Source organism: Apteryx rowi, unplaced genomic scaffold, assembly GCF_003343035.1.
Source record: "Apteryx rowi isolate R43461 unplaced genomic scaffold, aptRow1 scaffold_177, whole genome shotgun sequence".
Classification (NCBI taxonomy): domain Eukaryota; kingdom Metazoa; phylum Chordata; class Aves; order Apterygiformes; family Apterygidae; genus Apteryx; species Apteryx rowi.
Window position 1 is genome coordinate 245,897 of NW_020448052.1, and position 14,275 is coordinate 260,171.

The window sequence follows — 14,275 nt, forward strand, 5'->3', positions numbered from 1 at the left end:
CTTAATACTTTTACCTTAGCACATTTACCCTTTGATTACATTCAAGTGTAAGAAAAACTTGGATTTGCCAGAGCAAGATGAAATCTTAATCTGGATATTTGGAAGAGGGAGTTGGGAGAAGAGCAAGTGGAAAGCAGAGCTGCTGCCATTAGTCCTGAAACATGCATGAAACAGTGAGAGATAGTAAGAAGGGGTTGATTCACTGCCATGTTTTTGCCTCTTCCTTCCTCAGCAAATCCATCTTTTCTATCAAAATCAGTGCTTCTGACTGAAAGTTCCCAGGCGCTGCAGTGGAAAACACCTTAATATGCTAATCACAAAACTGAATTTCAAACTTCAACTTGTTATTGTTCCAGCAGAACAGCAAAGGATATGATTCAGAATCCAGTTTCCATTATTAAGATTCTCTTACCTTTTCATTTCAGTTATATACTCATAGTAAAATCATTATCCTACGGCATGCTGTAAGTTCTAACTATGACATTGTTGAATTTGCATATGAACCAAATTAAAAACATTTTGATAAAACCCTAATGAGTTCAGAAAGTGATAAGTGATTATAAACTGGAAAAAAAAAATTAGAGAGCAAATGGTTCTCTAAATGGCAATGGGTTTCTAAACAAGATAGAACTTACAAGAAAATACAATCTAATAGGTCCACTGTTTATCCTCACCATTATTCTAGCTGGCAGTGCTATCTAAAAAAAACCCATGGAAATGAAAGAGAAGTATAATTCTGAATATACCCCCAATACTGTTTTATTGCTACACAGTTTTTAAAGACTCAAAAAAGCTACTTTGTAAATTTTCAAGTTGGTCATCTGGCTCCCATTTATACTGACTGCCAAAAATACATAGTAAGAAAAAGGATGGGGGAGGAAGAAATGCATTAGAAATCTAGAAAACTGCTGCTTATACTTCAGATGAAAATCCTAAACATGGACATTGTTTATTAAGCTATCTATACTACTGACACACAGTTTTACTCAAAACATATTTATTGTGAAACCAATTTTTCAATAAATTGTCTAGCAAGACATTTAATAAAGCATTTAGACACAAATTACTTGTCTGAAAATCTCAACCAAAAAACTTCCTAAATTCTAAACAGTATTTTGTGTTTCCAAAACTCTTCTGACCGAAAAGTTTGCATTTCATACTTACTTGAAACTTCTCTAAACATATACAACTTGTAATGAAACATTTTATTACTCATAAAAATGTGACTAATATAGTATACGTATGTTTTGGCTCTACCTCTGTCTCAGTCAGAAAGCAGCTGCTTTGTCTCTTAGCTAAACTATTAAACAAAATGGGTAACACATGCCTTGTTATAGACCTCTATTTTGCAAAATTAATATTCGATTTACACATAAAGCTTTAGCAATTACAAAGAATAAATCACCACTTAGCATAAAGCTACCATTTTAACAAGTAATATTAAAAGTAGGATGAACTAGACAGATTTACCATTTACAAATGTTATTCCAAGTACAACCCCCTGCTCCAGGATATTACCTCTTACCCTAGGGAAAGAATGCTGGCAAAGCGTTTTTTACCCCATGGAAAGCACTTTTAAGACTGTCAATCTTTGAAATAGCATTCATTTCAACTACTTGGATGTAATCCATAACTTTACTCTTTCATCAAACCAATCTGGGTTAACATATAGATAAGAATATCTGGTTTTAGGACAATCACAGAAGAACTTTGAATCTGCTAAAACGGTAGGTGGACTTTTTTCCTAAAAATTTGTTGACCTAAAGCTTAAATAAAACATTTAATTACAGTAAACAGGAAAAAAAAGCTGTATAAAAGATTATTTTGAAAAAGTTAAGTATAGGTATTTCAAGTGTTTTTAGATTACCATTGTAGCCTTTTTCCCCCCAAAATGTATATAGCCTGTAAAGTATTCTCCATAAGGAAGGGGAAAAGTATAGGTATTTTTCTCTTGTTTATTTTGAAATCTAAAGATAACACAGACAGAGAGACAGATTATTGTTACAGAGTAGTTAGGTTTGAAAGTCATTATTCTGACAACATGAAAAAAATGCATTTGAACTTTTGTTGTTTTAATTAGTTTACAAAAATCTACATGCCAAGTATTTCAAATAATGCTTTACCAAAATCTTCTTGCTATTATTAGAAATAATACACTGGGAAACAAGCAAATACAAGTAAGATAATATTTTTCTTATTAGTTGGAAACTGCTGTTTATGATTTCCCAGTTTCTTTTCATGTTAAGAACAGTTCATGTAATACTAAAGTCTAATTAAAGGATACCAAGAGTTAAAAGTTGTTCCATGTTCCTTATGCGTTAGAAACCCCTGCCAACTAGTCCTCTAGGCTTTAAATATTGTTTTGACGGATTGCATTTTCATTTCCAGTCACAAAGAAAGTATTCTCCATAGTCAACACTCTAGCAGATCTTCAACAGCTCAGTGAAAGCCAGATACATTGTTCTCTGCTAAAATGAAGACTTTGCAGCCTACTTTTTTTCTGTTTGTGTTTGTATCTTTGGTGAAGTCAGCACCACCTATACAGCAAGAATCACTCAAGTTTTATGAGTATGATACAGATGTTACTCTAGGAAGCCTGACTGAACAAGATTATGAAACGAAAATCAAGGATATAAAAAAGGTATTTATCTTATCAATTTAATATTTTTTAACTGCTAAGCATTATATGAGTGAATTAGGTGTTACATGCATGTATGCAGGTTTTATGGAAAAGTCTTATAATGGCAAAACATACAGTGGTTTCAGATGTGAGAGACAGGCATTCAAAGCAAAACCACAAAAATACTATCCTTGCTACGGTTTGAAAAACCCACAAAAGAGACTATCACAAGTTAAGACTAAAGAATTATTGTTAATTATGCTGTATGCACGTGTCTAGTATTTTAGGAGTGTCTAGAAGGGTACATACTATCGTAGTAGCTGAATAATTTGAGTAACATTGTATTAATGCAGTAAGTTAGAATTGAAAACAAGGGGTTTTTTTCAGTATTCCTTTTTCTGCTTTTTGATATCAGTGATATTTGAAACAGTAGTTCTCATCCTATATGGCATGCCATCATAAACCACAGTAATTCTTTTGAGTTATCAGTTTAGCAGTCTCGAACTTCTATGGGATATGCAGTCCTGCTGCAGTCACCTATAACATTAACACTTTGAGAGTGCTAGCAGCAGCAGCGAGCATACCTCCCGGCACTCGCCACCTCCCCCAAGTGGTCAATTCTCAACGGTTTTGTTGCGTGCTCCTATACGTGCCTGTTAGTTTAGTGCTTAAACAGGTGACACGAAAACAGAGAATTAAATGAAGTGCAGCAGCCTCAGCTAAAAGGGACAATTCAAAGTGTCATACCTCTGTTCGGACTGCGTCTGAAAGGATGCAAGAGACACACAGCACATCAGAGAACTGTACAGCTTCCATCAGGCAGGCGGGCAGCAAAGGTAAGAATGACAGTCTCAAAACTAGTTGCCAAGAAAAATACTACATATCCAAACAAAATGATAACAGCCAAATATTAATAAGCTCAAGCTAATTTTTGCTAATATTAATTGTGCTTATTGCAATAGTCTGATAAACAGGAAAAAAGACAGCAGAGATCATTAGTATAGGCAATGAACTGCAGCATACCTATAGAAAATCACATTCTATATATAATTGGTTTTTAATATTTTCCCAATTCTACTATAATTATGGCTGTCTACTGTTGGACTAAAAAAAGCAATCATTCATATTAAGAAATTTCTAGCATATTTCTAAATCTGGCATCTGTCACAGTGATGAAGTAACATGTTATTTCATTAACCTATGAAAAAGAGACCATTTAAACTTAAACTTTTAACTAACATGTGGCTACCACTCACAACCGAGTAGTTAAAAAAAATTACTATGTACATTTTAGGAAAAAGAAGAAAAAGGAGTACACCTACAAGGAAATGATGCCAACAGATGTACCACAGACTAACCAAAGTCTGTACTGGCAGTGCTATGAACTAGAGGTCTTTTGAAGGCCAACAGTTCTGCTTAGGATAATTCTAGGAATGCAATCAGCCATTATTTCCATCAGGTCAGGTCTCCAATGACATGTTTTCATTGCAAAATAATAAATTAGTTCCTTATGTGCAACAAATACAAGCGCCAGTGCTCCCAATTTAAATCATGGGATGTGCGAACAATCTTCTATTCATTTGTTGCAAAAATACTAGCTTCTAGAATATTTCAAGCCTTAGCTGTAACTGAAATACATGCCAACAGTTTTCTCAAACATGCCCAATCAAAAATCTGGATCCTGCATGACCAATATAACTCCTTAGTGTGTATTTGAACCAATTTTAAAACAAGAATGTGAACTGAGATTTTCAGCAAAAACATCAGAAGAACTAATCTATTAAAGTTTGCATTAGTGATCAACAAAACAAAGTGAACTTTACTATTAGAAAGGTCACCCGAGCAAAATTCATTACAATGTTTACTATTTGAAACCATAGCTTCCCCAGTCTTGCATAAAATACCAGAAATTGAAAAACACAATATCTTAATTTCCACAACAGAACTTTTTCATAAGTGAGCATATGAAGTTGCTTTTGTTATAGTGAAAAAAGGTCTGAATTTACACAAGAACTGTAGTATAGTTCCGTGCCCCGTTCAGTTATCCCATCAGTTAGTATTATCTACTTTTCTGTTTGTCTCATTTTGCCAAATGTAAAACCACAAAAGTGCATGGTAATTCATTTAAATGCCAAAACGCAGAGGGAAGCATTAATCCCAAAGGTACATCCTAAAGCATGCTTTTAGTCCCACAGCATACTAAAAACACTTTGTCACTACCACTGTGCAAGTTATCTCCAAAAACATTAGCCAAGCTTGGGAGAGAAAATTCAATCACCTCCTTTGTTTTTATGGAGTACAAGGTTGCCTCTATTCCTAAAAATCCTAAGGAAACAGGAAAGGCCTTGTTTCCAATCTAAAGAAACATGGGGGGCAAAGTCAGTAATTTTTATCACTCAATATTAACATATTTTTTGATATGCACAGTCATGATTAATAAATCTAATTAGATTCCAGCTCAAATCAGGACTAATTCTTCCCATTGAATATGGGCTTCCAGCTTTATAGACCCTTATGTCTTAGAAGTTTTAAGAAGACTTAAGAATTTAGATGTAAAAAATGTTAACATGGTTTTCTATGGGGAATTCATGTCTCTGGAGTACAAGAGGGAGGTGGAATTTAAATATATAGATAGGTCAACATTCCTTCAGTGCATTCCCTACATAAGCAAGTCATGCATTCTTTGCAGTTATAATCCAAACTATCTTCTGTGCTGATATTCTATGACTAGGAATTTTTATAGCAGGCCAGGAAATACTTCCAAAATATTGATTAAGTATTGGGGGGGGCGGGGAGGAATCTATTGTTTCACTTTGTGTATTTGACAGTATTCTTCAAATAATCCATCCCGCTGTTTTGTTGACACATTTCTTGTTTCTTGCAGAAATTAGTTATGCACTGTATTCTGCAGAGAACTCACACGCACACTCTTCCTTGGGTCATGCCTCAAGTAGGAAACTGTACTAGAAAACTACTCCTGGTACAGATACTGCTATGATCAGCAAAAATGTTTTTCATACAAGGATATTAAAAATCCCCTTATGAGCCAAAAAACCCACAACAGTATATATGCATTTGTCCAATTATAACTCCACCTACACAGAAGTTGCTACTAGTATGTAATACATCAGTCAAGGATCATGTCTTCACATGCCTCATCAACATCACTATGCTAGCAAAAGCATAGGACAGACAGTCGATTCCTTAAAGAAGTTGTGTGCCATTACATAGAAATACCAAGATAAAGGGGTACGGGTCTGCATTATTTAGGCTTGCAGACACAGCTCTGTAGAAAAAAGGGATATGAAAAGAAATAATGCTTGACTGCTAGGTCCTAACACGAACACAATCAGACTTTTTTTTTTTTTTTTTTTTTTTTTTACTAAAGGTAGTTTTCCCACAGGGAAGTAGTATTCTGCCAGACAAATGAGCAATGCAGTCAGTTTGGTTCCTGGACTGCTCCAAAATTAACAACTCCTACAAGATCCTACAGATATGAGGGACACAATGTGAAAAATGCATCAGTCCCCAGACTAGCATCTGCTGGGTTTCAAATATCTTTTCACCTCAGCAATTACATCACTTAAGATTTACTATTATCTGGACAGGACATTTGAAACTCTTACTGCTCCAGATAATCAAGTACAGGACAAAAAACAAGAAAAAAAAAAAGTATTATCTCATTAACAACACTTTACTTCATTCCTTTAAAGGCAAGAAAGCCCCAAAATTCTTGTACTGAACTGTACTGCTATCTGAAACATTCATCTAAAAGCTTTAGCTGAGGCCCACTTCTATTTAAATATGTCATAATGACAGAATAAGGTAATGGTGTCTAGTAACTAACCAAATAAATTCTAAGAATTATTTCTCTTCAAAAACATTTGTTTATACTAATTTGCTCTAAAACTAACTTCAGCAAATATATTTCTGAGGCTGGGCTTTCTCAAAGAACAAAATTGCAGTAACCTATAGAATTTGATGCTTGTTTGATTCTTCCCTTCTGACTGCTCAAGTCCAGCTTCTCTACATCAAACACTGCAAAAGCTCTTAACCTACACAGAAGTTTCATTCTACAACTGCTAAATTGTCTCCAGCACTCTCACTTGATTAGAAAAGTCTTACTAGATGAAACCAATCCACCCCAAACATTACATAAAAATACTCAAAAAAAAGGCGTAGCCTGGATAGATGGACGCAGGGAAGAGCCAAGTGAAGGATGATTCATAGGCTAAAAAAGGGTCAAAAAGACAGAAGCTGTCCAAAATATTTGTTTCTCAGGCTTCATTTCAAGCTTGAGGATTTTATACTGCAGAACACAAAAGTTCCCACAGTAAAATATATGCAAGAACCTAAATAAAACAAAAATGGTATCAAAATTAAACTGACAGACAGTGTTACTTTAACATTACTCTGGCAGATGAACTGTGTCATACCTGCCTGAATGAGAAAATAAAGAAATCGGCTCACTTGCGCACAATCAGAATCTACATAGAAGCCCTCTCCAAGTGGTCACTGTACTCCTGCCAGGACCCTGATCTTTAAGCACAGCTGGAAAAGAAAACATGTTTTCAACACCTGCTAATGTACTTCTCCCCATGTGTTTTCAATAGTCAAGTAGACCAGAAAGGACATTATCTTACTCTGTCCTACAACCATCCCCCATCAAAGGGGGCAATGAGTGAGGCTAGCCAAGCACAATTGCCACAGTCAACCTTGGGGGGGGGGGGGGACTTAATATATGCAAATCATAGTATGACTTGATGTGTGTATATTATAAGTCTAGAAAGAGAATATAATTCTCTAAAATTCCTATCATATTCAATGAAAATTGGACTGCCATTTCCTGCATCATCGGAGGCTCTATTAGCAGCCCAGGTCTTACAATGGACTTAGCTGCAGTTCAATGGAAACTGCATTGCTACATTTTGGCCAGTATCTGAAAAGAACAGGTTTGAAAACCAAGTTTTCATGCTCTTGAAAATGTATGTAGAGTATCTCAATAGGGAATTTTGAATAACTAGGTGGAAGAAAATGTTATTTTACTGAGATTATTTTGGTAAAACAAAACATACATAGCCTATATCCATAAGAATTATTAATTGCCAACAACCATACAAAGGCAAACTCTTTCAAATTTTGCATAATGTAGTTTGTTTTCAGAAGTCCAAATTTTTGTAGACACTATCACTTATGTATTCCTTCACCACATAGTCTGTATTTCTCCCCCCTCCTTTTTTTAAAAAACTAAAAAAAACTGTAGCAGCAATATCTTCCCTTCTTGCCTTCCAAGGTGAGGAGTCCATGTACAGAAAGAAAAATACATCACAAAAGTCATCCAGTATATAAAAGACTATTTTTCTCTAAAAATTAACTGTCGTAAAAAGGTATGTTGTAGAATGTTCTTTTTTTAAAAAAAAAAGTGTGCTGTTGAAGATTTTTATAATACTCCATTTTTTGTAACATTTGCTCTCACACAAAGGATGGAATGAATGTTTCTCCTAATACCACCCTAAGACTGCAAGGGGATGACAGTGAACGCAATGTACCACCAACAAAGGATACAAGTAAGTTAATAGATATTAATACTGTAACATCCAATTTCTTCAAAAGAAGATTTTACATAAAGAAATAAATATTCAAGGCATAACAAAGAATACTAGTATTAATCTTTTTGTTTATGAACATCTTTAATATCTCCTTTGGAAAGCCTTCTAAATTTCTGCCTTTGATGGAGAAGACTGAAAGAGGATCTTCAATTAAATTCTGATTACACAAAGCACAGTTTATAAGAATATCTATAAGCTTACCCCATCTTGCTTGTAAAGCTACTGGTCAATCAGAGATGTACCCAAGTTAAATAAGTTAGGCAGGACAACCAAGAAAAGGAAGAAACACCCCAATAAGGTCCACAGATTAACCAGGTCATGATGAAATGTACATTTAAATTACTTAAACAGCTTTCCCAGAAATTATTTAAACATCTTTCTCATGGCTGTTGTCATAACTGACATCTGATGATCGGGGAGGTTAATATTTATATAGTTTTGACATTTTTCTTCTTGCCAACAACACATAAAACATCCATAAATGAATTGGTATGTAAATGTATTTGGGCATAATATGATTCCTAGAACAAAAATGGTTAAAATAAATTAGCAACATTCTTCACTAGCCTAAGCTTCCTACTAGCTCTGAGGTGTATTGTTCAGACTTCTCCTCACTAATGACTCATAAGTCATGATAATTTCTACATGTCTAAGGAAAAATATCTTGTCTGCCAAACAGAGCAGAGAAAAAGAGGGGGACATTTCTGGGTACATCTGCAATTTAAAAATCCAAAAATAACAGATGATTCAGCAAGACCACTGGTGTGTTGATCTCCACCAATGTTTAAAATCGAGGAGATTAGTTATAACCACGCAGTATTCACCAGCAAGCCCCCATCTAAAGGGGAAAAAATAAAAAATTACAGAAGCGCACCAGAGCTTCTAGTCAGAGACACAAGAACTGCTGCCTTTTAAATAGTGCCAACACTGCTTCACAATCATTTTATATTTTGTGCACTAACATACAAAACAAAAAAGACACAAAATCCCCCCCCAAAAAAAACCACAGCAGAACTCTGAAGTCTAATACATGGGAACATACATAAAGTAAGCTCAAGATCTTAATTCCATTCTCTGCAGTACCTCTAAGAAAATATGAATTACTGTATTAGATATATTGGTTTGGCCTCCCAGTATTGACCAACTACTTCACTAACGCATCATAGGTTGTGGAAAAAAAAAACTTTATTTTGCTATATAGCGATAAAATTGAAATGACACTACTGTCTGTACCATACCCAGATCAATTTTGGAAGCTAACCAAAAATCTCACAATATAGAAAACACAGTAGGTCAGATAATGGTGGTGACAAAATTGGAAGCAAAGCCGTATTTATTATATGTATTTGTAAACTGTTGTCATATAAAAGACTGATGCAAAACAGAAAAGAATATTTTCTTAATGTGTATGGTGGACAGGACAAGCTGTAATGGGCTTAAACTGCATTAAGAAAAGATACAGGTTTCATCTCACTACTTAAAATAACAGCTATTAAAAAAACTCAGTAATAAGTGGAACAGATTGCCTAAAATAGTTGTATAATCACCATCGCTGCAGTTTTTCTGCAAGATGATTAGACAAAATAGTAGTTAGGAGTAACACAGTGTATACATAACCCTCCCATATTTAAGTACAAGAAAAGTTCCAATGCAATTATGGTATCTGCATGGACAGCTCTAAAAAAATAATAAAAAAAAAATTGTAATTTAATACTAATTTTTAAAGATTGATGAGCCTAGGAGATACTCTTTCCGATCTAAGTAAAATTGTCTAAAATTTTCTAATTCGCTGTCTGAACTACATAAAATAGCATTTATTTTTTCGCTTTGAAGAGGTATACAAAGAGTTGTTCATAAGACATGGTAATGTATGATCTCAAACTAATACCTAAGTAAACTTAAGATGTACTTTCAGATGTTTCTCTTGCATGGATTTCCATTTTGAAAAGAACAGTTCTACATGACATTCGTCATGTCCACACAACTGCAGTAATCATATTCACAAATACTATAAGACAGAGTGAAACTGAATTAATATTAATAGCACTTCAAGATGAGCTCAGATAAGAAAAAATATACACAATGAAAGTGATATGCCTGATGAGAATATACCACTCAAAAAAAAAAAACCAACCCACAACCAAAACGCAGAGTATTGTCTTCTCAGAACTTGCTACTAGTAGAACAATCAAATAAGCTAATAATAGAAATGAAACCTTAAGATTAAGAGATAAAATTATATTTGGTATATTGAAGCTTATGATAGGTGAATATCTTTAAATTGTCTACTCATAAAATAATTCGCTTTCAGATTTACCTACTTGTCTGCTCTGTGTGTGTTTAAGTGGATCGGTATACTGTGAAGAAATAGATATTGAAGCTGTACCTCCACTGCCAAAGGAAACAGCGTATCTTTATGCACGATTTAACAAAATAAAAAGGATAGCAGTCTCAGATTTTGCTGACATTAGTAAGTAAATATTCAGATTTTAATTTCTGCTTAACTGATAACTCATTTGAAGTTGTTGTCTCTTAATAACATGACAAGAACACCAAAATAAGATGCATTTTATACTTTGTTATAGTCCATTAATTTTATTATCTATTTAATTTAGTTCTTGTATTTAGAAGAGGAAATGTAAAGGCAACATGAAAACCTACTTTGGCGCATGTATCTGTCTTATTTTCCCACCAAATCAAACAGAAAGAACAGATTGCTAAGAATAAAATTTAACTCCGTATCACAGCCAGTCTTAAATAACCATGTATTACATGTCCTTCAAACACTCTGAAGAAATATCTCCCAGCTATCTCATTCTACAACATTGAAAATTCTATCAATGTCTTAAATTATTTTGTCCCTATGAAAACAGGGAGAATCCAGCATATTTTCCTGATTTTTTTAAAAAAGTTTAAGACTATGAGCAAATCCAAATGTGGATTTTCATGGTATTGCCATTTGCAGATCAAAATAGGATGGTTCATCCATTATTAGAGTATGCCACCTAATTTATACACAAACATACATGTTTCACATGTCATGTAGTTATAAATTCAACACTTATATTTTCATTTCTTTTGTGTGAAGCTACCTTGAGAAGAATTGACTTTAGTGGAAACAGGATTGAAGAAATAGAGGATGGAGCCTTTTCAAAGCTTCTCTTATTGGAAGAACTTTCTCTTGCTGAAAATCGACTTGTAAAACTTCCCGTTCTACCTCCCAAGCTAACAACATTTAATGCAAACCAAAACAGAATCAAGAGCAGAGGAATCAAAGCAAATGCCTTCAAGGTAAGTAAAAGACAATAGTTTTTATAATTCAAGAAACAGACTACCAGAAAGCTTTACAGGCTTTGTTTTGAAGACACTTTGGAATAACAGCTCTTAGTGCGCTCGCTCACTCTCATATGTAGTTCATCTCAAAAATTACTTTCTCTTTGAAATGTAATCTTACCTACTTTTCTTTCTTGCTTTCTCTCACAAACACAAAGAAATACTGGATTCAAAATTGATGCCCTAAATACAGTTTGAGGACTACTTAAGCACTAACTAACTAGGATATGGCTGTTAAAGTAGTCTTAAGTTTTATAACCCATGTGCTGATACATTCCAAATCACAGAAGACCTGTTCTACAAGTTTCTTCATATAAGAGAATTCAACATTCACAGCAAAAGAGCAACAGAATGTTTCAGGCCAGGTCACTTTAGAGGCTTTCATTCATCATACAAGATCAGAAAAAAATACTGATGTCTTATCACAGACCCATGGGTTACTCAACCTCTAGTAAGCAATATAAGCATTAATAATCTTTCTCTTCTTTCTACTAGAAGCTGACAAATTTGGCCTACCTCTACTTAGGACATAATGCACTGGAATCAGTTCCCCTTAACTTACCAGAGAGCCTGCGCATTCTACATCTTCAGGTATTGTATCACAGAGAGCCTCAACAGGAACATACTGCAAACCAAACCCCACTCTCCTTCAAAACAGTTCACATGCAGTTGTGCTACAGTTATCTAATACTCACCAAATAAAACACTTCATCTCTAACGTGTATGTCACAACCATTCAGCGTTCAACCTGAACTTCTTTTTAACATACAGGAGGAAAAAGTAGTTAAGACTTAAAATAAGCTTCTCTTACTGTCAGAAGTTGTTTGTTAGCTAGTTGCTATGCCAGAATTTCTCACTGGTTTTTGTAGACAAGGATAAGAAACAGTAAAAGTAAGCAATAATCCTTTGTCAAGAATACAAACAACCTTAAATCATTTATCTGCTCATAGATTGGGTAATACCTGATTCCTAGGTATGTCTGTAGAACATACGCAAATCAATCCCAATGACAATAAAATGTGAAGTTAAGAGGAATAAAATGAAAGCTTGAAAATTTTTCAACTCATAATCAAACTTTGTTTTGTTTTGCAGTACAACAATATCACTACAATCAATGATGACACATTCTGCAAATCTAACAATACACGTTATATTCGCACAAGTATGGATGAAATAAGAATGGAAGGAAATCCAGTTCTCTTGGCAAAGCACGTTAACGCTTTTTCCTGCTTGAGAACACTGCCTGTAGGAACGTACTACTAGCCACTGCCTATGTAATGATCATTTCTATTTCTTTGTTTACATGTTCATATCCTCTCCCTTGCTAATGCAGTTTCTCTGCATACCCAGAACCTTTTACTATGTTAAACTGTGTTTCTGCTCTGAAATAACAATTTCAAACAGCCACTTTGCTTAGTAGTTACAATGACACCTCTGCTTTCAGAATCTTTTCTGTTAATGACAATGTAAAAATATACACACACACACACACCATCTCAACTTTTATTTCACCACAATCTTTACATGTAGGTAAAATCATGCAAGTAAAAAAATCAAGCAACACATGTTAACACTTTTCACCATTTCCAAAAAATAATCACTACATTTTACTTTCAGATAAACCCCAAACATTTTTTAGGCAAGCTATAAATGAAAAATACATCTGACATCCAATCAAACATTTGTTTGCTCCAAAACGAAACTTTTAGTTAAGCTTCAAAAGTGTAGTGAATAAAGTTGAATTGGAAAAAAATTATGTTTAGAAATAGAACTTTTCAAAGATGTGTTAAAGCTTCCTTAAATACTTGGTTTGTCAAAAACAAGCAAGTCATTTATAGACTTTAGGGTACCAAGCAATACAGCAAGAAGAACTTTTCAAAGATGCGTTAAAACTTCTTTAAATATTTTTCTTTCAAAAACATTCTCATTCGCTCTCAAGTATGTATGGAATATATATGTGTATATAAATATATATATACATATATACATGCATATATTCATATATATGTGTGTGTATTCATATGCATACACACACACATTCATTCAAACACACACGCACACCCCCCTCCTCTAAATTTTTCCTCAGCTGTACTCACAGGAGTCATTCTTCAGCTTCCCATTTTAACACAGCAGCGAGGGTCCAGTGCAGTATGTCTCTGGGTACCTTTGTTATTAACACATGCTACAGCCTGAACATCATTCCACTGCTTTTTCTCGATAAGGAAAGGTGACAAAATATAATTAACAGCAAAGCTGAATTAATTATTTTACTTGTAAATGAATTATAAGGATTTCAGCTAGAGCTCAGTGCAAAGAAACAGAAATGCCTTTGTACAGTAATACTTTCACTCATTAGGAAAAAATCAAATTAGATCTTTAAATTGAAAAGTTGATTCTACTGTTAATCTAAAAATTGTGTTAACTTCAAGCAAATTCAGTTAGCATCATTTCACTCTTACCACTTTCAACCACAGAGTCTATTAAAAAGGCAAATGAATGTGTGAAGTTATCAACAGTCGGTTCACCTAGAACTACACACAATTAGATACAGAAGATGCTGTTTCTAATGACAACCATACATTTCTGCCGACTTTCATTCTCAGTTTCTCCCTCCAAATACCTAGTAGGGGCTTAAAGCTCTTCAGATAAATGAATGCCAAAAATGTGCTAACTATTATTACAAGATCAATGTCGTACTAACTTTGAAGCTACT

General features: G+C 34.2%; 2 protein-coding genes across 5 annotated transcripts in view; one reads left to right on the forward strand and one right to left on the reverse strand.

Moving 5' to 3' along the window:
- The window catches only part of CENPP (centromere protein P), a 163,343-nt gene that overhangs the window by 128,446 nt on the left and 20,622 nt on the right, over window positions 1–14,275 (reverse strand). The gene's annotated exons all lie outside the window — the stretch shown is intronic.
- On the forward strand, window positions 1,819–13,511 carry OGN (osteoglycin). Its single transcript, XM_026061164.1, has 6 exons — window positions 1,819–2,641; window positions 8,103–8,187; window positions 10,541–10,699; window positions 11,318–11,520; window positions 12,058–12,153; window positions 12,655–13,511. The coding sequence occupies exons 1-6, from the start codon at window positions 2,474–2,476 to the stop codon at window positions 12,823–12,825; spliced, it is 882 nt and encodes a 293-aa protein (XP_025916949.1). The 5' UTR covers window positions 1,819–2,473; the 3' UTR covers window positions 12,826–13,511.